General features: G+C 38.8%; 2 protein-coding genes across 2 annotated transcripts; both read right to left on the bottom strand.

Moving 5' to 3' along the window:
• Positions 1–2,022: 2,022 nt before the first annotated feature.
• LOC102235774 (volume-regulated anion channel subunit LRRC8D-like) lies at positions 2,023–7,699 on the bottom strand. Its single transcript, XM_005814155.2, has 2 exons — positions 7,208–7,699; positions 2,023–5,161 (listed from the first exon to the last, which is right to left on the bottom strand). Exon 2 carries the CDS (start codon positions 5,157–5,159, stop codon positions 2,604–2,606), a length of 2,556 nt encoding a protein of 851 aa, XP_005814212.1. The 5' UTR covers positions 5,160–5,161; positions 7,208–7,699; the 3' UTR covers positions 2,023–2,603.
• A 1,020-nt stretch (positions 7,700–8,719) lies between these two features.
• LOC102235522 (volume-regulated anion channel subunit LRRC8C-like) lies at positions 8,720–22,738 on the bottom strand. Its single transcript, XM_005814154.2, has 3 exons — positions 22,619–22,738; positions 15,164–15,309; positions 8,720–12,763 (listed from the first exon to the last, which is right to left on the bottom strand). The coding sequence occupies exons 2-3, from the start codon at positions 15,299–15,301 to the stop codon at positions 10,517–10,519; spliced, it is 2,385 nt and encodes a 794-aa protein (XP_005814211.1). The 5' UTR covers positions 15,302–15,309; positions 22,619–22,738; the 3' UTR covers positions 8,720–10,516.
• Between the last annotated feature and the right edge of the window lie 1,100 nt (positions 22,739–23,838).

The following is a 23,838-nucleotide window of genomic DNA, read 5'->3' as shown; positions in this document are numbered from 1 at the left end:
TGTTAAATCCATAACTCTTCTGCAACATCGCAGACTAATTATGAATTTATCTCATGTAACTGTTTAGATCCATTGCTGACAGGATTTTTGAGTGACGTATCAAATAAGCAAGTTTATTTATGTGTGATTTTAATCTAAACATGGCAATTGCAAAGATGTGTTTTTTTCAACATTAGCAAAATACTGACAAAGATTTGTGCACATTTGCAACAGAAACACATCTACAGAAACCTCAGTGTCGTAGCTCCCGTTCCTTTACCTTTTTTTTTTTTTTTTTTTAAACTGTATCTCTAAGAATATTCAGGGCCTTGAAGCACCTCTGGTACAACTAACCTGGGCCTTGGTTGGTGGCATCAGGTGCTTTGATGGGTAGGAAAGTAGATTTTGGTGACGAATATGGACATAACCCCAGTAACATTTGTTAATTTCATCTGCTCTTGAGAAACCAATTCAATTTGCTGCAACTGCATGTTTGTCTCAATGTGAAGTCACACTTGCAGTAGCATCTACCGTCCACTAGAGGGCAACATAGCCTAAAATATTTGCTTAAAGTTTCCCTTCATTGTTCAATCTCCCTTCATAATATTGTGTGGTTGCATGCATTATAAAACTTATTTATTTAGTTTATTTTTAGCGTAGTCGTGACAGGAGATTTTAAGGGTTGGGAGGGAAAGTTGTGGTCAACTTTCACAGTGAGATGGAGAAATAAAAAGGAGCTGTTATGTGTCCAGTGTCACAAACAAGTCACTTTGTCTTCCTATTGCTGAGAGAAATGCTGAATCACTGTCATCTCTTTATCAAAAAGCATAGGCTCCAGAGCAGGTACAAGAAACACACTCATTCTGTAGATACATTTCTACAAAATGAAATGCCGAATATATTTTTGGTATTTTTTTTAAAGCAGATTTTGTGCAGTTTTCATTATTCATGTATTTCCTCAATCTCCCACACAGTCTGTAGTACACAGGAAGGAACATTTGATCACTTCCACTCTATATCCTTTGCTAACAGAGAATAATTACATGTTTAAGTAAGAAATGATTAATTAAAACTATGCTAATGATTTCCAACAAAAAGACAAGTTCTGGGGTGAAAACAACACAATTTGAATAGAAACACTGATGTATTAACAGCATTTTAATAACTGCAGTTGTAGAGAATAGGAATCTGTTTATTTGTGTAGCAAGATCTAAAACCAGGCAAAGTGCAGCAGAAAAATTCTAACATTATATAATCCTCAGAACAGACAGTAAAAAATGTTTTACACTAAAAATTACTTGACAAAAAAAAGCAAACAGGCTATTAATAAAACACATCATTGCAGCAGGAGACATTAAACAAAAATAAAATCCAAATTATGAGACTGAAATAGTTAAACTGAAGTTATTAATGAATCCTACAGAACATGAAACACAAAGTGGAAAACGTATTTAATGAGAAAGTACTTTTTGCTTGTGCTCCTTGGTGTTGTAGTTAAACATGTACATAAAGGATAGAGTGAATGATCGGTCGGCAATATCTAACAAAGAAGGTAGGCTGGTTAATAGTGTTCTCTTGAACCATTTGTAAAGTCTTGGTTTTATCTCACATTACTTTTAGAACAGCCAGTTATAAGTAATGCAATATAAAAAGTTTGTTCATGAAAATTGCCAAAAGAAAAAAAGAATGTTTTCCTTAAAAGTGAAAGTAAGTGCTTTAACACTTAAAGCACGTACTTGAAAGTAAGTGTTAAAGTAAGTGTAAGTAAGTATACACTTACACTTAAAAGTGTAAGTAAGTGTACTTATACTTTTAAGTCCACTGTTTTTTTAACAGACATGGGAGAGGTCTGTTAAAAAATAATCACAAATTGAACTAAAGAAAAAAAAAAAAAAAAATATATATATATATATATATATATATATATATATATATATATATATATATATATATATATATATATATATATATATATATATATATATATATATATATATATATATATATATATATATATATATATATATATATATTAAATCTTTATGACATATTGGGAAGACGGGTCATTTTTGTAGGGATGTACATCAGAAAATTGAGGTATGTTAACCAGAAAGCTACTGTTAGCAAGTTACCAAAGCTTAGGTGGAATACAGTACATGGGCAGAGGAAAACCCCTAGGTCAATTTTTTTTACTGACCAAAACGTGGTACTCACTGAAATTTAGTGCACTGGTACATTTTGAAAAATACTGCCAAAAAACATGCCTTAGGGAAACTAGCTAATCTACCAAAAATGTAAATTAAAACCAAGTGATATTAAGGGATTTGTGTTGTGGTTATAAAGTTCCCTAAATTCACAAAGCATATGCTGGCATGCAAAAGATTAGGAAAGACGTGTTTCAATTCTCAATATGTTTTCACATGATCCAGACACAAAAATAGAAGAAGATTATATCCAAACATGAGGCAGGCCATAATACTGCTAGGGCTTTCACTAAATTATCTTCATAACACCACACTTATAGGCTTTGGGCTATGCTAATCTGTTGTGTGCGCTCAAGGTTAAACTACAATTTCTTTTGTGTGCTGGAAACAACAGGAAAAAAGACATAAAATTTCACTAAATTACCGCCCTTCCATTAAACATTTACACCCATTTGGAAAGGAAACACTAGCTTCCTGATTTATGCTCTCTTTGACTTCAATAGGCAGGGAGTCAAAGAGATGGTCCTCTACGAGCAGACAGCTCCTGTTGAGGAGGCTGCAGTGACCTAGCTGAACCGGTAGACGATCCAGGCAGTTTCCCTTCAATTCCAGGTGCGTGAGCTGTGAGAGGTGGCCAATTTTCTCTGGGATGGAGGTGATGCAGTTGTGGCCGAGACATAATGTCCTTAACTTGACGCACTTGAACAGCTGCTTGGGGACTACCTCGACTTTGTTTCCTGTAATGGCAAAATGTTGGAGGTTTTGCAGGAAGCCAACCTCCGGTGGGATTACCGCCACGGAATTATGACTAAGGTCGAGGTACCTTAACTTGAGGAGAGTGAACAACGGCGAGGGCAGAGACTCTAGTTTGTTGTGTGACAGATAGAGAGACTCCAGGTTTTTCACATGACTAATTGACAGTGGAATACTGATGATTTTGTTGTACCACAGTTTGAGACAAGTTAGTCTTTTGAGGTGCTGGAAGCTGATGACTTCTTCAATAGTGCGGATGTTGTTTGATTTTAGATCAAGTTCCTGAAGGTTGTTCAGACTGAAGATGGCATGGGGTATGCGCTCCAGCTCACAGTTATGCAACTCGAGCTCTGCAAGATTAATCATCTTCTTTAAAGTATTCAGCACTAAGAGCTTCGTGCCATCATTGTGAATGACTAATCTAACCAGGTGTGGAGAAAGGTCCGTAATGTTTGTCGGGATCTTTGTCAGATTGCTTTTAAGGTGCAAAATCTTCAGGTGCCGGAGATCTCGCAAAGACTCGAGTCCGATCAGTTTGTTGTTTTCAGAGTTCAGGTTGCCAACTAAATACAGCTCCCGTAAATTCTTCAACAAGTACACCCAGCTAGGAATCTCAGCAACATCTGTGAACTTGACATGAAGGCACCGGAGGTGATCACAGAGGAAAATAAAAGCCGTCTGCTCAACTTTGGCCGGACAGTGGTAAAAATGCAACTCCTGGAGGTTGATCATTTGTGAGATCTTAGCTGTGATCTTGGCCTCTGGAATTAATTCTAATTTCAAGATTTCTAAGTCCGCAAGATCAAACACAGCATCGGGGACTCCGGACAGCATGAAAAGATGAAGCTCCAGTTTATCTTGAGGATTGCGGGTCAAATGCTGCCGTAACTTCTCAAAAGTCCACTCATGGTTAAGGCTAATCTCTCTCAGTTTGTTCTCACTCACCTCAGACAGAAAAACACCGAAGCGCTTCGAGTACAACAGGTCATACTGATCAACCATGTGGAGGAGGAATGCAAAGTCGTTCTTAACATCAGGAATATCACTGAAACTGCTCTCCTCTCTGACCTTCTCAAAGGAATACTCTTTCAGAGGTCGGCGAAAGAGCCAAAACAGTGTGTAAATGCAGATAATGCCATAAACACATATGAGTGCAATGTAACAGACAAGGAGTTTCTTTAACATAAAAGCCATGTTATGGGTGCACTGAAACTTGGAATATCCCGTCAAATGCTTTATTTCCGGTTCGCACACATGGTCAAAGTCAATAGATGCCACAAATGTCATTGTGTAGCACAGGATCAAAATAAATTTCACAGTTTTGATGACCGTCTGAATGGCATACAGTCTGTATATCAAATCACTGTCTTCAACGTGTGCACGGAATTTCCGGACCTTCTCAAACAGGGCTTTGGCCTGCTCACCGTCTTTCTTGTCTAGAATGGTCATGGAAGGAACCTCACTCACAAGCTTTTCGGCAGAAAAGGCAACTCCTGATTTGTTTCCTGCTGGGGCTGACTGGTTTGGACTGCCCTCCTCGCTGCTGGTGGACAGATGTTTCAGGAGGGTGGAAGCACCAGCCAGCCTCTGCTTATTCTCCTCAGAGTCCTCGCACGCAGTCTCGGATAGGGCTTTGGTAGTCCAAGGTGACTCAAAGCATTTTCCAAGTATGGAAACAAAATGTTCAACTTTTGAACTTGTCTTTGGGTATTTGAACCAGAAGTTGCTGCTGACCATCAATACAATAGTATGAATTAAAGCAAGGTAAGGGAAATATTTAGAGTACCAAGGAAGGGCAACATGGTAGCACATCTGGTTGACAAAAACATACTGCTGAAAATCCAGTTTGGTTCGGACCCCTTTAGGCGGTGGCTGCATGAACGCAGACGACTGTGGGAAGGGATTTGAAGGTACAATGCCTTTTGGAGGTCGTTTTGACATTAAAGGTGCAGCTTGCTCCCCGATTGCATTCTCCTTGTTCCAGAAACCATCACTCGGCTCAGGTGTGTGGGTTTCCAAGAAGCCCCCTGACCCATCTTGCGCTTGCTCCAAGATGGGAAGGCAAACGACCTGGTCCTTCGTCAGCTGCATGGTTCCAGAAAATATGGCCAACATCAGCATGACGATACCAAGATAATCCATAAAGACATCCCACCATGGTTTCAGAATCCGATAGGTTGGCTGGATGTCATTAAGAGAAGCTACTTCTGTGAGGGTGAACATTCCTGCAAAAAGAAGCAGTGCACGTTAACTTGACTCGAAGGAAAGGATAAGAAAACAAGCATCAGGATTATTCAGGCTGGATACTTGCTAGCTGAATTGTAACACCAGCCTAATTAGGAACCTAAAAAAAGGACTGAATATCACAGCTGCCTTGTATTTTTTATATAGGCTTTGACACAAGTACCATGTGAGCTGCTTGCAGCTTTTTTTTCCCCTAATCACAGGTTGTGGCAGCCTCTCCCATGTTTACCACCAAGAGCTTGCTCTTGGAACAGCGACTGAGTAAAAACAACTTTGTTTATGGGATAGCGGATTAAGTCAAGATCAGTCTTCAATTTAATCACCAAGATAATTACGGCTTATATGAATGAGAATATTAAAATAGTCACATTTTATAGGACTAATTACACGCTGCACTGCACTGGCTGATATCTAATGATACTTTTGCAGTGAGATCTGACTGTGAGATCAGGAGAGAAAGTTAGACTTTCCTTTAACTCTCAGAAGGCCTGAAGAAGACAGAATTTAAAGAGGACGCCTCATTGGAGATGAGCAGCACATGGCAGAGGGGTGTTAGTATGAGCCACAAACTCAGTATTTTACTGTTGTATCTGAATCTCCATCTGTGCATTTCACTCTATTCTGGTCAAATGTTTACATACTGTTAACAGTATAAATATCACCTCACTTCTGGTGTCCCTATTTCAGAGTGCATTTATGATACAGTATACAGCTCAAATATGTACATACACCTCCGCTGTATGTTTTGTATGTTGTCGACTTTTGCTGATTCCAGACAAACTGTTTTGTTGTCATGAGAAAGTTCCCAGCATTATTCTGGCTGGACGCTGGATTTTTATTATTACAGTTGATAGAGTTGATTTTCTGGTAACGGTCACATCGTTCCAAAAGGTCAATGTTAATCTGCTTTATGAATTCCAAAACTACTTTTTATGTTTTAATGTGTATTTTGACTCATAGTTCTGTTGAAACATCCAAACCTCTCAGCATGATGCATTGCTACCACTGCCTTCTAAGCCAGCAATACCTCAAACGTATTAAAAATGTGTTTAAATCGCTTAAAAAGCAGGAATTATGCAAAGCTTATTCTTCGAGCATTTTAGTTATATTAAATTCTACATAAAAAATATTCTAAGCAACTTAAAATTAAAGGTTTGGAGTTTTGCAATATTGTCTTCTGTGCAAGAATGTAAGCGATCTTTGTGGGTTCTGAAGGAGGAGCTTTGTTCTCTTATTGCTTGGGCCGGCTCTGCCATTAATACCGCATGTACAGTAGATCTGTGATATTCCAAAAATTAGAATATGCATTCTGATGAGACCGGCATATCAGAATAATATATACCTTTTAAAGATGAAAACCTTTAAAGGAGGTATTAAACATACTTTTCATTAAACCCACATTTCTGTATTAAAAATAGTTTTTTTTATTGGTCTGACGTAATATTGTAATTTTAAATGTTTATTAACTGAGTGAAAAATTATGATTAACATAAATAAAGGTTTTCTGTGTTCAATTAATCTATATAATGTGTTTCACTTTATGATAAAGTTCCTGAAATAAATAGACTTTTCGATAATATAGTAATTTATTGAATGGGTCGGTAAATCCTCAACCCAACAAACCCAAAGGTGGAGGCCAAGTGAGGAAGCTGCTGTTTCACTGTAGCTAAAATGCAGAAGAATAAGAAAACACTGATTAGAATTTAGGAAGCCATAAAATCGGTGCGGTTGTTTATCCTGCAACACATCAAGGTCAGTATTTATCACAGCGGCAGCAGAGCAGGCTGAGACCGGCTCCATCAGGAAGGCGCATCCATGGACGCAGGAAAGGAGGAGGAGCTCTCATTATAACAACACGCTGCTCACATAATCAATGCATCTGATTTCTAAATGTAAGTGTTTACCCTGTGTAATAAACAGCCCCATCTCTGTCTCTCTCTCTCTCTCTCTCTACCGCTGCAGAGCCATAAATAGACATTGATAAACAGAGATCAGGCAGGACCTCCAGTTCCAGGCAGGTTACTCACCTTCAGGCGGGCTGATTCCGCTATTTGTACTCCAGCTGATCCGAACAACGCCCCATTTTACATCTCATTCCTCGCCGAGCCCAGGAAGTCGTCCTTTCTTCGCATTGTTTCCAGCAGCAGGGCCCCCGGTGTGCGGTGCGGCATTAAGCGGATTAGCAGACTTCCCCCGCTCCGCCGCAGATGGTCGGGTCCTCTGCTGTAGATGCAGCACCGGCTGCTGGAGGTGGACCCGGCTGGACGCGTCCCTTCCGAACTCACCGATGACCCGCAGCTCGATCCGTCAGGGCCGCAAATCTCACATGGTGGCGCAGAAAATGCAGTTAAATGCAGTTAACCCTACAGCGCGCAGTGCTGTGGAAACACCGCTCCGATTGACAGTAAAGATAGAGATGGCCTACTGACGATAGGGACCGTCCGCAAATTGTCAATTCTGAATTTAAAGTAAAATCCTCAGATCATTAACTCATCACATAACTGTGTTCCTTTAGAGACATGCTGTGACAATAAGATAGTAAAAATGTCACTTTTTAAATAAGGAAAAATGATATGTTCTTGTCATTCTTCATGTGCACAAATCTTTGCCATTCATCCTTTTTTTTCCAAACCAACGACATTTTTCTTCTATGCCTTTCACACACAAAATTTGCTAAGATCTCAAAAACAAATGGGTCCATAAACAGAAGATTATACAGATCTCAATAAAAGAGTGAATGAATGAACTGATTTATCAATTCAATTCACAAAGAAAACTTCGTATTTCACACAGAGGCATATATTTTCTGTTACTTTCAATGGCGATGGTTAAGTGTTCAATTCAAGGCCCAGGGGCCAAATGGACCCGTCACAGCTTTTCTCTAGAACCTAGAGGGCCACATGAAAAAAAAAAACAACTTTCATAAAACAGTTTTTATCTTTATAGTGCCAAATTGCGTTAATTCAAAAAGATGTTCAATATCATCTATTTCATGAATACAGAAATGGTTATCTATTAAGATTTTAACAGTTTGCTAATGGCTTTTATCGATGCAAGGACGGGTTCTGCCACAACCCGTCCCTTGAGGATATTCATAAATTTAATGACCCAAAATGACACCGCAAATAAAAACCAATAAGTGACCAATAAAAAAAAATGTTTTGTATTTTTTACACAGAACAGCTATGTTATTGCGATAACATGGAAAACCTCACAGTTACAGCGTAAGCATATTTGAATGTTTAGTGGAAGAAAAACGTTTGCACAAGTTTCAAGTTACATGGATAACTGCAATATTTATATTTATTAAAATATACAAAGAAATTACATTAGAGGTTTTCATTAGCTGTAAGCCATGAGCATCAAAATGAACAGAAATAAAGCTGAAATGAAACACTTTAATGAAACTGGATGAGTGGGTTTTACTATTTGAACTGAGCCGATATAGTTTTGCTCTTGTGATATTTTAATTTGCATTATTGTTTTAGTTTTGTAGAAACTAGTGCATATTTACAAAACAAGGAAGACAAAATAAGACATCAGTGTAATTTGCCAAGTTTAATGCACTTTAAATGACAAATTTCTACATTGCAGAAAAGGGAAGCCAAGTCCTGACTAGTTTCTGCCATTTTCTTTGCTTTACTCCAGTGTGAAATAAGTCTCTTGAAAGATGTGTAATAGACCAACCCCATTTCCAGAAAAGCAGCAATGACCTAAAATGGGATTATCTTAATATCAAGCCGTTTTAGTCTTGCTGTAACAGAGACAACAGCAAAAGAATTCACTTTAACCTTTATTAATCATCTCCTTTTTTTCTATTCACAATAGAAAACATAAATACATTTAGAAATGGATGCCAGCAAATCAGCCCAAAAAAACCTAGTGGAAAAACTCAGAGGGTGAAGGCAAAAGGTAAATATCTATACAACATAGAGTTAAGACTGTTTTGGAAAGTTATGCAGTCAACAGATCACTAAGCAAGTGTAAGTGTAAGTATTATAAATAAAGACTTTATCTAATCATTAATTAATGTTTTGTACAAATTCATGTGACCTTAAGTCCTGTGGTTATTCAGTATTAGTAGCTGACATGATCGATTTAACAAAAGTTAAATGTAGGTTTTTATTACAAAATGTTCTGGAAATGGGGTTGGGATATTGCATACACATGAAGGTGTAAGGCTACCAGGGCTCTTGTACATCTTTAATTCAAATTTGCAATATTTCCAAAGTTTTTTTTTTTTCATGAATGGACAGACTGACTCATGGATGGATGGTTTGATGGACAGAGAGAAAGTTGGATGTATTTAAGGGTCAGTGAATGGACAGATAGATGAGCGTATGGACAGCAAGATGAATATGTAGAAATGGTTATATGGACAGATAGATGGAGTAATAGACTGATAAATGGACAATCCAACAGATGGACAAACTGAAGGTCAATAGAGGGCAGACGGACCTGACTAATGGGTAGATGAATGAATGGATGGACATGTAGGTTGACGAATATGCAGTTCAAAGTATCATTATTGATAGAATAATGAGTCTATGAATGAATATAATAACTGATGAGTTTATGCATGGTTAAATGAATGAATGGGTTGAAAAACTAATGAAGAGACTGATGGGTGCATGAATGTTTTTTTTTTAAATAAATAGACAAACTTATAGGTTGATGGATGTGCATCTTTTACTTAAAATTTAACAATAAAATGGTTTGGATATTTATCATCTAGAACATGGCACAAAGAAAATGTCTTAAAATATTTGTTTTCATCAACTTTCTTTTTCCATACTTATCATGCGCTGAAAAATACTTAAATTGAACACAATCATTTTCCAAAAGTTACAAAATAGTTGAAGGACCATGGACTTCTAGCTTCCATTTACTCCATTTGCAGTAAATTATTTCTTCATTTTAGATTTACATTTCCTTATCAAAAACTATACGTGGACATGACAATAGCAGAACAACATAATGAAATATGCTCAATTCAGTCAATGATACAAATCAGAAGATAAATATCGGAATAACACAGGTATAAGACACTAGAGGGTTTGCTTGACCTGCAAACCACAAGCCCTTTTAGTGACTAATCAATGTTCAATGTACAGCAACATTATTCATACATTTCCCACTGCAGCAAAAGAAGTACATTTATTTTTCCCTTATTTCCATGTCAGGTGGCTGAAAAATCCCTGTAGCTGCCACACTAATACAGCGATATATGTTCCTTACAAGTAGTGTAATAGTTAGGGTTTAGAATGGTTTCATATAAAACAAATGCTCTGAATTGATAGAGCAAACAACAGGCACTGGGGCTATAGAAAGGCACCTCACTCAGCCTTCATTTGGTCCCTTACATCTGAAGGCAGAGTCTCAAACAGTGTCTCTTCCACTATAAGGCCACTACGCTTCAAAGCACTACAGCAACCCAGCTCTTGTGGCAGGAACTCAAAGTGGTTGCCTTTGAGCTCCAAGTGGGTCAGCAGAGTGAGGTAAGAAATCTTTGGTGAGAGGATGGAGAGTGAGTTCTTGCCCAGCTTTACTGTTTTGAGCTTTTTGCAAAAGAACAGTTCATCTGGAAGGTTTTCAAGTTTGTTACATGTGACGGAGAAGTACTGCAGACTCTGAAGTACTCCGATTTCGGGAGGGATGAATCGGATGTCATTGTGGGATACATCAAGGTAGCGCAGCTTGTTGCACAAGAATAGATGTGAGGGTAAGATTTCAATCTTATTGTGGCTGAAGTAAAGGCGCTCCAGGCTGCTGAGCTTTTTGATATGCTCTGGGATGTACATGATGCCGTTGTGCCACAGCTTGAGACAAATGAGCTTTCGGAGATGCTGGAAGCTGACAATCTCCTCGATGGAGCGAAGGTTGTTTTCTTTCAGGTCAAGTTCCTGTAGGCTTGTCAGGCTGAAGATTGCATGTGGAATGCGTTCAAGATCACAACGCACAAGCTCCAACTCAATCAGGCTCGTCATCTTTTTCAGATTGTTGAGCATTACAAGCTTTGTTCCATCATTGTGCAAGTACAGCCTCTGCAGATGACTTGACACGTCCACGATTGACTGTGGGATTTTGGTCAAATTGCTCTTAAGATAGAGAGTTTTCAGACACTTAAGCTCACGAAGAGACTCAAGAACGATATTCTTTGAAGCATCAGGACCGAGGGATCCAGACAAGTAGAGCTCTTCTAGGTTCCGCAGAACGTACATCCAATTCGGAAGTTCCTTATTGTCGTCAAACTTGACACGAAGCACTTTCAGGTTCTCTTTTAGGAAAGAAGTAGCAGTTGTGTGCAGCTTCAAAGAGCACTGGTAGAGAGACAGCTCCTGGAGGTCTTCCAGCTGAGAGACTGATGCAGGGATGGTGACATTGTTGATGATCTCAAGCTTGAGTGACTGCAGCTCCGTCAACTCAAAGACGGTATCGGGTAGACCAGGGAGCATGAAGAGCTGAAGTTCAAGTCTATTGTTTTGGTTTGTCTGAAGTCTCTGACGCAGTTTATCTGGGGTCCACTCGTGGTTCAGATTGAGCTGTTTCAGCTTGTTCTCACTGACTTCTGAGAGGAAAACAGCAAACCTCTTGGAATACAGCGGGTCATACTGATCAATCATGTGCAACATGAAAGCAAAGTCGTTTTTAACATCTGGGATGTCACTGATGCCGGTTTCGTGACGCACATACTCAAAGGAATACTCTTTAAGTGAGCGGTAAAACAGCCAATAGGAAGTGTAGAGGCTTGTTAATCCATAGATAGCCACCAAAAACAGGTAACAGTAAGACAGCTTGGAAAACAGATGAGCCATGGTGTGATTACATTCAAACACCGTATATCCTGTAACGTCTTGAATTTCCTTGACTTCACAACAAACTCTGTTATGCACTTTATTTACTAGAAAGCTGTTGTAGGCAATGATCACAAGAAATTTCAGGACCTTAAACACAGTCTGACGAACATACATAAGGTAAAGAATATCTCCCTCTTCCACATGTAGTCGAAACTTCTTTACCTTTTCAAACAGAGCCTTGGCTTGCTCCCCCTCTTTTTTATCAAGGACACTTGCTGACGGCTTGTCCACCACAATCTTTTCCGGAATAGACCTGAGGGACTGCGTCTTCTCCAGACTGCTTTCTTCAGGAGACAATGGAGTAGTGGACCTAGATGTTCCGCTCTTTTTCTGGTCTTTTTCCTCTGGATTCTCTCCGGACACCTCAGACAATGCCCGTGTGGTCCATGGGGAGTCAAAGCACTTGCTGAGCATTGAGATGAAATGCTCTATTTTTGAACTTGAGCCAGGGAATTTAAACCAGAAATTGCTACACACCATGAAAACCAGTGTGTGGATGAGAACCAAATACGGAAAGTACTTGGCATACCAATGTAGAGCCTTCTCATAACACATCTGATTGATAAAACTGTACTGCTGAAGATCCAGATTATTTTTCACCCCTCTCATTTCTCCATTTGAGAAATTGGACTGCAAATGTAGGAAGATGCTCCTGTTCACTTCACAAATGTTCTCTGAGCCAGATGATACTTTGTGAGGAAGGCATATGATTTTGTCTTGCATTACCTGCAACAAGATGTAAGAGAACGGGGTACATGTAAGCACTTAAAAACATACACAAATATATAAATACAACTAAAAGTGTTTGTTATTACGGTAATAGTTCTGCTACCAACAGTTAAAACATGAAAGTACTGTGTTAAGAGTTGAAATAAAGTGTATGTAAACATGAATAATTCTCCTTGTGGAAACTGAGATAATTGAATCATTTTAGGCATATTTCAACAATATTGCCATTCTGAGCCACACTCCTCACCAGTTGATGGTGGTAATGCACACATATTAGCTGTTTGCCAACCGCCAGTATACTCAAGAAGAAGAAGAAGACGATGATAAATTCACATCCAGGTGTTTCATATGTGAAACCAAGCTGAAACAGTGTGCTTCACAGAGTGGGCAATCGTGAACAGACACTCTGCGCCGCACTAACAGATGTGCAATGGCTGCCTGGTGGAGAGGAAATGGTGCTAGGTGCTACACTAGCTTGTTAAGCTTGTAACTATCCAGTCCCCTTCTTCATCCCACTGGCAGAAATAGTGGGTACTGTAGGAGACTGTATGCTCAACTGTGACATCTCAAATGTCTCTGGACAGTGAGCACGGCTCTCAAATGTGTTGCTTACTCACTGACCAGGGAATCTAATCAGTTCGTATGGCTTTCTGAATTGATATTAAATTGCAAAAAAATCATTTGCAATGCATTGAGGAATAGATATTTTACCCACTTCTATTACATAGTGACTTATGGAAGAAACAGTCGATGTTTTGTACTCGCTATAATAAAGCCCAGTTTAGCGGAAAATGTTTGGGCAGATCTGAATAGATCAAATACTAAGGACATGTATGTCAAATTCAAAATGAAAGGAAGCAAAAATGATCTAAATAAATCCTCTTCAAATATTTATTCATACTTACTATATATATTAAATAGAATTTATTTTTAATTCTAGATGTTCTAAAAACAAGAAAGGTTTAGTCTAATTTATTCTCAGAAAGGGACAAAATAAGAAGTTTATTTGTCTCTTGTTTTGTTTGGCGTTTCATAATTTATATAGAATTTGATATGTCATGTTACCAGAAGCCCTATTAGTGGGTCATGTGTTAAAAGTGAATAGCACTGGTTAATACTAAACACATGTTCCTATGTTGTCACTTATTTCCCTGTATTGTCTTTGTTGTAGCTTTTATTCTTTTTTGCAGCATTACGTTATGTTTTAATGCATTTTAGTTTAGCATGTTATTGCATGGTTACGTATCCATGTGTGCTACAGACCACCACATAACTCCCTCTGGATTAATACAGTAAAACCTAACTTAACCTTTAGAATTAAATGAATGTAACGTGACAAAATGTGGAAAAGGTAAAAGTACCTTTGCAAAGCATTGAACATGCATTAACGCCTAGTTACCCGTGTCGGGTAGTTTATCACTTTAACATGGTTTCTCTAGTGCTGTACCGAATGGCTGCTAGCATCAGTAAACAGAACAAAAGTCTGTGGTGTTTACTTCAGGTTCAAGTAATAAAAAACAGATGTTGGACTGCAATGCTAATAGCAGGAAATAGGCACTTTAAATTACTGGTAGCAGGCTTTTAAAAGGAGAGGCGGGCCTATGGGGCACTCTGCTTCGCCTTCTAAAATGCGGATAATCAGGGACGTCTGTGCAGCATAATAGAGAAAGTATTGCAGTAGATAAAAAACAAAAACAAAACATGAAATACTGCCATGAAATGTCAAGTCAGACAAAATCTGACAAGCTGTCATTAAATGCACCATTTTTTTTTTAATCTGTGTTTCTACTTCAAAGTCTGAATGAGTTAGTTAACTGACAAGCATAGTAATAACAAGTAATTAGGCAAAGCTGCATGTTGATACAGCTCCGACCCACAAAGTAAACTTGGCCATACAAATAATTGTCCACTCAATTTGGAAAACCTCCGAATGAATCCAAACAGTTGGGGAAGGAGAGGGAAGACAATGGCTGCTCACCATCAGACAAATATCCTGTTAGGAGATTTACATCAAATAGCTTGGTACTATTTCCAGGATTTCCACTATGGTGACAAATAGCAGCCAAGAAATGTCCCTCATCCCAAACAGAGTGAGAAGTCAAGGGCCAGGCCACGGGGGTTTGGAATCTTCTGTTTACTAAAAGAGGCAGGGTGGGGAAATGTTTCCAGAGCTAAACCCCTGATGGGCTCAATGCTTCCCTTGCTGTACACAGGCCAGACTGGAGCAGAACACAAGCAGTGTTTTTGAGCTGGTGCCAATGGAGAGGGCAGAGAAGTTATGTTCCAATAGTTGATAGTTTTACCTGGGAATTCATTCATTCTAGCTGGAATGGAAGAAAAAAAAAGAGAAACTGTTCTACCTTTACATTGAGGCAACATGAATACGTGTTAACTGACCTGCAGAGTGCATCCAAACACACCAATCATCAGCATGACGACAGACAGGTACTCTGTGAACACATCCCACCACGGCTTCAGGACTCTGAACGCTGGCTGCTGTTCAGAGAACTGCCGGAATTCCATCACAGGAATCATGATGCCTGCTGAAAGAAAACAACAAAGAAAAAAGTTGATCATTTTACATTTTAAAAGACGTTATTGATTGAGACTGGCATCATTTGATTGTTACAATAGCTTGCAACTTTCTTCAGGGTTCATTCAGGAAAAAAATGAACTTTTTGAATATATGAACTGTTTATTTGAAGGTGGAATTATTAAAGTCCACCTTCAAATCCCAATATAGTCTTATTTGCTAAATTATAATCTTATTCCGATGAGGCTGGTTTGTCAGATTACAAGTAGCTTTTGAAAATGAAAACTTTTACTTAGGTATTGACCAGATTTTCTGTGTTAGAAATGTGTTGTTTTTTTATTGGTCTGATGTAACATTTACAAATGTCATAATAAATCAGTTAACTGCATGACAAATTAAAACAAGCTCAATAATTTCCATTTGAATGATTTATCATTTTCTCTTTCTACCAAAAACTGGATGACAAAGCCCTTCAGTCTGGTGCTTGTGTCTCAAATAGCCCTTATTTTGAAGGACATGTTTTGTGGGGGGGGGGGGGGGGGGGGGGGGGTTACAGACTCACAATTAATTTCATTTGTTGTTTCTGTTATATTGTTTATTAATTTTTGATATTTAAAATGTCTTCCAGTCCCAGTGTTAAATGCACATTAGAACTAGAAAATCTGCTCATCATTATGAAATTACCATTGTATTACTTGAAAATGGTCTCAAAACAATATAATCTCTATAACTTCTGGGACAATTTATCACCCAGCAAAATTTGTTATCTTGACCCACCTAGGAACATTAGTAACATCAATCTTTATAACGTGTTTCACTTAGTTATGTACGGAAGAGCATCAGGGTTACTGAAAAGAAAAAAAAGAATTCTGAGAGTTCTTTTGTCCTCTGAAATCAATATCGGTAGCGCCCCCTGTGAGAACTTTCAGGAGGTCTCCTTCACTGTTGTAGCTTACATGCCCGTCCTCTGAAAACAACAGTAATGAATCAAACTGTGGGCCTCACTACTTATGTTAGCAGAAATGCAATATAAAAAGAAAAATGTGAATTACTGTTGACCTTAAAATAGGATCTAGTCATGTTCAACAGGACGTAAAAAGTTACAAACAGTGCAATAAACAAATAAAGGAAATCCGAGACTTTTGCTAACTCCCCTAATAGTGGTGACCCACCAAAAAGCCTCTTAAGAGGAAGGCATGTAACATTTGGCGAGATCACAAAAGAATGCTCATGTTTACAAATCCACTATCCCATCAAAGTCCCAAACGTAATCCAAGAGAAATGCTGTGGAAAGACTTTGAGAAATCCTAATGATACTCCTCAGGGAGATGGTCTGCACCTCCCAGGATTCAGCTTGTAGTTTTACTAGATTTCAAATGAGATTCCTCATGAAATAGTTCATGTTAACTGCAGAAATATATCTACAAATACAGATTATGCTTTTCATTGTATTAACACAGTAATAGTGGGTTTTTATAGAACAAGATACCAAAGTAGCACTATGCCACATCTTGAGCCACACAGACCTAATATCTGAAATGGAAAAATTAAAACCTATTTTATGTATTTATTTATTTTGTAATATACACAGCTATTGGGGTTGGAATGAGGAATTAGATTTCACTCTACCTCAAGGACAAAAAAAGGAACAAATGCTTCCCTTCATTAGAATTAGCTTTATTGGCCAAGATTATGTGGGCCAACAAAAAATTTGACTTCAGTTTCAAGCGATCACAGCATATAAACTTTAGAGAAAATACAGTAGATCAGCACGTACTTGTGTATATACACCCAATTTTTTTAAAGTGGAAAACAAAAAAGGAAAGAAAGTTGTGACGGTGAAATGTGCTTAGTTTCACAGCACCTTAGTTGTGTAAGGTGTTCATCGTGTTGTATCACAGAGACAGCCAGGGGGAAGAAACTAGCGTGCAAATAGCGCTCTCTAACACTGACAAAGGTAAACATCTAAACCGTTTGTATCAAGGATGTGTGGGTTCTACAGAGATGTTAGCTGCCCTTTTCCTGACCCTGCTACTGTACAAGTCTTGGGTAAAGGGAAGGTCAGCCTTGTTAACCTCCTTTGCGGACCTGATTGTTTGTTGCAGGCTGGTCTTGTTCCATTCTGTGGCTGAGCCAAGCAACATGTTGAGGGATGTGTACTGGATGAACTAAAAATGGCCATGTAGATGATAACCAGCAGTTCCTGTGAATGGTTGCACATCTGGAGTTGCCGCAGGAAGTCCAGTGTCTGTTGGGCCTTGTTCTGTCGATGTGTGAGAATCATCTGAGGTCCCAAGATAGAATGGTTTCACGAAAACGCAAGTGATCAGTAGACAGTGTTGGTGTCTACTGATTGGTCTGTCAATGACAACTGACAGACCAATTGCCATTGGTCTATCATTGATCAGACCAATGACAGTGGTGTCATCTGCAAATAGCAGGAGTTTAATAGCTGAAAACTCTGAGGTGCAGTCATTTGTGTACAGGGGAGAAAAAAAGTTGGAAAAGAATATCCTCTGGTGGAGGATGTCAGGGTTGGTGGTTTGAAGATCTAACTGAAGTCCACAAACAGGATCCTGGGTGGTTGAGGTGGTGCAGGAGGAAGTCCCACTTTGATTAAATCATCTGGTGACCTATTTGCCCCATACATAAAAAGCAAGGAGTCCAGCTCTAGGGTTAGGGTTAGGGTATGGTGTGGGTAAATGGGCTGCAGGTGTGACTGGCTGGTAAGCCAATGAGTAGGGGCAGTTGGCAACATAAACAGATACATAAACACATAACAGATACATAAACAACATAAACAGATTATATTACTCTTGCTATGGTTCAAATATCTTCTTAATCACATGCTGGAAAGTGTGCAAGAGTGGCCCAATTTTTTGCTGCCGGTATGGAGCTCAGTGTGTGCAGCTGCGCTCTGCCAGACAGCTGGCTGAAGAACACTTCTACAATTCCTCCTTACTTGGACGTAAGCCACGCATCCACACAAATTACTACCTCTTTTCTGGAACCCATTTCTGGGGTACATTTCTAATATGATAATTGGCCTTTACTCAAGCAAATGTAGTTGGAATGCAGAAGTGCAATAATGCACCATAAAATTTATTTTTTATTTTTATAGTAATAGAACAAATGCCATAAAATTCTCTTACCGACTAATGCCTACTAATGATATTTACATTTTTGTTAAACCTATTGACTTCATACACATGAACATTGCTAATGTAATCATTTGAAATTCATTGTCATCAATAGAAAATGTAAAAATTCTTCCTAGAGATCTAGTGAAAGATGTAATGAGTTATTATCACCATATCTTATGAAGCCCACTTATTTGCAAAGAGTCTTTGCACCTGGAACACAATAATGAAGAAAATAGACAGAAACCAGACCTCAGCACTTTGCTTGTGTACACAAACTGTGGCCTCAGAGCTATTTGTCTCTTTAGAGGCTGTTAAAATAAGACTTTGTTGAGAGTGAGCACGACGTGCACATCTGATGCACTGAGTCTCTGGTCAACTTCAGGGAAAGCGCTGCGGCTGTACGTATCCTGTTTCCTCCTGCCAGTGGATTAGATCTCAGAAGCAGAGTTTTTTTTAATCTGCAAAGGCCTGAAAAATACACTATGTGTGTGTGTGCATGTTTGAGAGTTTAAAAGTCATAGAAATAATCATTATTTGACTGGTACAGCCATTATTATTTATATGTTTTTGCTGTAACTGCCGAGTAGCTTTCTAAAAGCATAAGGGCTACCTCAGAGGTCTTACTCTAAAGACATCAGTTAGCATTTCTCTTAGAAAGCCAGTATTGATTCTTCCATCCCAGCATCACAATGACAGCAGGGGTTTAGAAAAGCTATTACGAAGATGCTTGTGCTCAAATGTCCACTGATGGCTCACAGTAATGGGTCATGGAAGTCTAACAGCTCCTGCTGCAGATAGCCATGAGGAGGTTTGGCTTGCCAAGGATGCTATCTCACCACAATTACATTGCAAGTTTCCTCACATTATTCAGGTTCATACAAACATCCTCCCAGTATGACACTTGGACAATTTTCTAAATAGTGATTTGAAGCAATTTGCTCATCAATCAAGATACACATGGTTGTAGTATGTTCAAAGCCAGTACACATTTACTCTGGATCTTATGAATACCTTCTGATCTAACAAGTAACAAAAAATGCTTTTCTCTCTTACTTGAGGTCTCCATGTCTTCATAACACCCTATAAAATATCTACAACTAGTTGGTTGGAAGAGATGCCAGTAGAAAACCTGTTTTTTTCTGTCCGACCATCACAAATGTTGACATGCAGATTTTGTTAAACTTTACAGGGTCTTCAACTGGATTTTTTTTTTTTTTTTGCTTTGATCAGATTAGCATGAAATAAGGGATGAATTGTCCTGGGATCATTTTTTGGTGTAAGTATCCAGTTCTCCAGATATCATTCCAATTTTGAGCTGTGATTATTTTACGCCATTGGAAATGACCTATGCGGTGTCTACCTGCCTCAAAAAGCACATATTTATCTGTAACTGATCTTACCCACTTTCCGGATGCACTGGAAACAAGCCAAAGGGCCAACCAATTAACCAACAAATATTGTTAAGCTTCCAGTTTTACTCTATAAAGTCCAGAACCCCATGATGTGTGCATGCTTTGGGTCATTAGGACGCTTATTTAAAAACTTCTGCTAAATTCAGTACTTTTGTTGTAAGTCCAAAGGACAATGGTACTGTACTGTTGAGGCATAGCTAGTAGCATCACACACAACACAATCCATTGATTGGGGGAAAAGAAGACGTCACTGCTTGCGACAAGCACAAGACATAATAGTACTAGTTTGTCGTCACACTAGTTTAATGAGGCAACATTTTTGGAATGTGAGGCCATGAGATAGAAAGACATTCATAAAAATGTACGATTAACGCTCAGTAAACAGGAATAAGAACAAACTTTTGGCTGCAGGCTGCTAGGCCTGGTCTACTGTGACTATGAGTCCCACTGTCTCACAGTGCGATAATTGTCTAATATGATATCATCATGCGTGACATTTTCACTCAGCAAAAATGTGTGATATGATCTCCCTGGCTGCTGGTGCAGTTGGTAGCACTGTTGCCCTGCAGGAAGAAGGTTTTGACTTTCTGCATAGAATTGCCATGTTTTCACTCTGTAGGCCTGGTTCTTTCCTGCTACTCTGGCTTCCTCACATGGCCCAAAAACATGTCTGTTAGGTTAATTGGTCTCTATAAAATGCTCTTACAAGTACAGTAAGTGTGTGAGCATGATTATTTGTCCTGTATGCTCTGTGATGCATTGGTGACCAGGTTGTACATTACCTCATGCCAAACGGTCCCTGGAGATAAGAACTACCTTTGTCATAATGTGCATTTTATTCTTTGTTTGGAATTGGGGCTGGACAATAAGGCTGAAAAACATATCACGATATAAGCAACGATATATTCGGATTCTCAATTGTTTCCATTATGTACGGGCCAGAAATGAATTTTTAGAAGACAAAATGAAATATCTGGGTTTATTTGAGTCCATGAAAGCCACAGGTTCGAGGTTTTCCATTGCTTAGTGTTGCTGCAAAAAGCATCAGCGGAGCAATGACCACGGATCAGGAGCGCTCACGGCCCGCCCACGTTTCCACGTTCCAGCCCACATTTACGGCCACAACAGTGAGGAACAGACCGTAATGGAGACATTCCACACTGGAGCAGAACCCAACCACTTAGTGACACTTGGAGAAGCGGCTGGTTCCCTGCAACTGGAGAAAACTCTGTTTAAAACAGAACTTTGTCTGACATCCCAGTAGAGGAACGTTTTATCCTCAGAGCACTATTAGAGAATATTTATGTGGTTTTGAAACTGGAACTTTTTAAGGTTTAGTATGAGTCATGGGGGTGAAATATGAAACAGAGGGGCAACATTTCCATAGACTAAACAAACAAACTCTAAGTTTCAGATCAATCACTAATATATCCTAATATAGTGTTTAAATGGTGCCCTTGCTGTCCAGCATTTTCATTCTTTATTCTGATTTTATTAATTTTGTATTCCATCTTTGCGTGACAGACTGTAACAGATTCATATAGTGGTTACATGTGAATAAAGCTCTAAAACTGTTTTTTTCAGCGGGCTGAATCAGATTAATTAGAATTACAATTTAATTTGCTTAAATTTCAGTCTTCGCTTTGTTTAGCTTAATGTGAAGAGAGCTGGTGTGACTCAACTAACTGATCACGTGAATTTAAACTGAACCATTTTTATTTTTAAAAGTGCCCTGAGCTATAACTTTCTGTTATGATTTGGTGCTTTATACGTAAAAAGCTAAATATCTTACCCGTACATTTAGTGTCATTAAACATGCAGCCATTTACTTCGGACTCAACTTTGTTGTTAAAATACAGAAAATGATGCGTTCTAACTTCCCTGAGTCTTTGTTATTGGTCAGCTGGGAAGCTGCACCACCAATCAGAACTCTGCAGTTATTTTCCTGTCAGTCTGAAGTACATCATTGCTCTGATTTATTACTGTTACTAAGTCAGACCTACTCAGATTTCCATGTAACATCAGTAGGCTTATTGAAACATGACAAAGGCATGTTCAGGTTATGTCAAATTAATAACTTCACATGAGTGAAGGGGAGCATAGCTGAAATAATGGGAACAGTAAATAGTCAGAACGTGTGTGCAGTCGTGTAATGAGCAGACTGTGCAGCTTGTTTCAGGTAGGCAGTAGAGGAAAAACACTGTCCTGTTGGATGAGTCAGCCATTGAATTGAGCTGACCAGGCCATATCCGGGTCCCTTCCTGACAGGAAACTTCTCTGAATCCCAGATATCCAGATATCCAAAAACAGACATGGTTAGGAACACACCCAGACTTCCAGCGTTACAAAAGTACTGTCTCGCCAGTGAGGTGGAAAAAAACAAGCCGCAATGCAGGAGTACTTTCTTTTTTTTCTCTTCTTCTTTTCTAAGTGGAATACATCGTTACAAAAAATGACATCACAGAAAGTGCTGAGTAAGTTGGAAAGAAGCGGCGATTCAGAGTGAAATCACTGAAAAGTTCGGGAGTTGGGAACTAGTAGTAGTCTTTAAAGCATTGAGGATAAATATAGGAGAGACCCCTGCTGCGGCTGACAGGCGGCCACTTTTCTCTGCGCTGTTTCCCCCCCTTACACTACATGTATGAGGAGAAAACTAACGGTAACGCCGTTCAGCCACGTACTCCATCGGCAACAAACACTACAGCAGCTTAGGGTGACTTTCTGAGGGGGAAAATGATAGTCGTTCGGCGGTTGAAACGCTTACCTTTTCTCTGGGAACGAGCTTCAGCGCAGTGTGTTCCTCACGCGCTTCGGGCTCCCTCTGTCCCCGCTGACCAATGAGCCTTCCTGGATCCCCGGCCCCGACAGAGCGCGCGGGCATGGACCGTCAGCTGCAGGGGCGTGGGCTTCAAAAGAAACCGAGCTCTGGTTACAGTTTATGATGCACGAACCGCTCAGATGGGCGGGGATACGATCTATCTTAACAATAATAATAATAATAATAATAATAATAATAATAATAATAATAATAATAATAATAATAATAAATGCGTACAATAGAAATACACATTTAAATCAGGGGCCATAAGTAGGCGTTTTGTAACTTTTTTTTATTTACAGATAAAAAAATCTGAGAAGTGTGGCATGCACATTAATTCAGCTCCCTTTGACACCTTTGAATATAATGCTTTCCAACCACAGTTGCCTTTATAGGATATCAACATATTAGTAAATAGAGCTCACCTGCTTCAAGGTTTATTGCGGCAAGATGGTGTATGTATTCTATAAATGTGTTGTGGAATCAGCATCTACAACAATAATGAAGAAAATTATATGAGTTACAGCACAATTTAATTTTCCTATGGGATAAATAATGTATATTTCAATTAAATTTAATTGAATAAACCGACCCTTATTATTCCACAGTGGGGGAAATCGGGTTTACAATAGAACGTAGTAAGAGCATGCATATTCATACAAAGGTAAAACAATATAAAAATAAGAGACCGTATACCAGAAGCATTAAACATAACCAGACGTCAATTTGAAACACCATTAAACTTTCATCGGACTGCCGCGGTGTTTGACTTTTAAACAGGCATTGAAACACAGGACTGTTATTAATTACAGAACAAGAGTAGAACTGATATTACTACGTCTCAACACAAATTCATTTTGGTAGGTTTAAGCGTTCATCGCCGAGTCTTTCCGAAAATACACGAAGTGAGCGTCAGTGTTCGGGGCAGTGTTGCCTTCATGGACGGTACGTAAAGAATAACTCCTAGACTCCTTTAGAACGTCAAAATAAATACTTATTTTTCAAAAAAGGATTCACCGCTCTTACAGTTACTAACTGGTATGATACCTTTTATTCTCGGTTCTATTTCACGGGTCACTATGTCAGAAATAGGTACAATATTGCATTTAGAAATGAAAAGACGAGGGAAAAACGCGACCTATAATATTGCACGGTGACATTAACGG

This window comes from Xiphophorus maculatus, chromosome 9 (assembly GCF_002775205.1).
Source record: "Xiphophorus maculatus strain JP 163 A chromosome 9, X_maculatus-5.0-male, whole genome shotgun sequence".
Taxonomy (NCBI): Eukaryota; Metazoa; Chordata; class Actinopteri; order Cyprinodontiformes; family Poeciliidae; genus Xiphophorus; species Xiphophorus maculatus.
Note: the sequence above shows the minus strand (reverse complement) of the source record. Positions and strands in the feature narration are given on the sequence as shown.

Coding starts and splice junctions, on each gene's coding strand:
- LOC102235522 (XM_005814154.2), bottom strand. CDS start 15,301: ATGATTCCTGTGATGGAATTCCGGCAGTTCTCTGAACAGCAGCCAGCG. Junction 12,764..15,163: donor TGTTTGGATGCACTCTGCAG/GTCAGTTAACAC, acceptor ATCTTGTTGCAG/GTAATGCAAGACAAAATCAT.
- LOC102235774 (XM_005814155.2), bottom strand. CDS start 5,159: ATGTTCACCCTCACAGAAGTAGCTTCTCTTAATGACATCCAGCCAACC.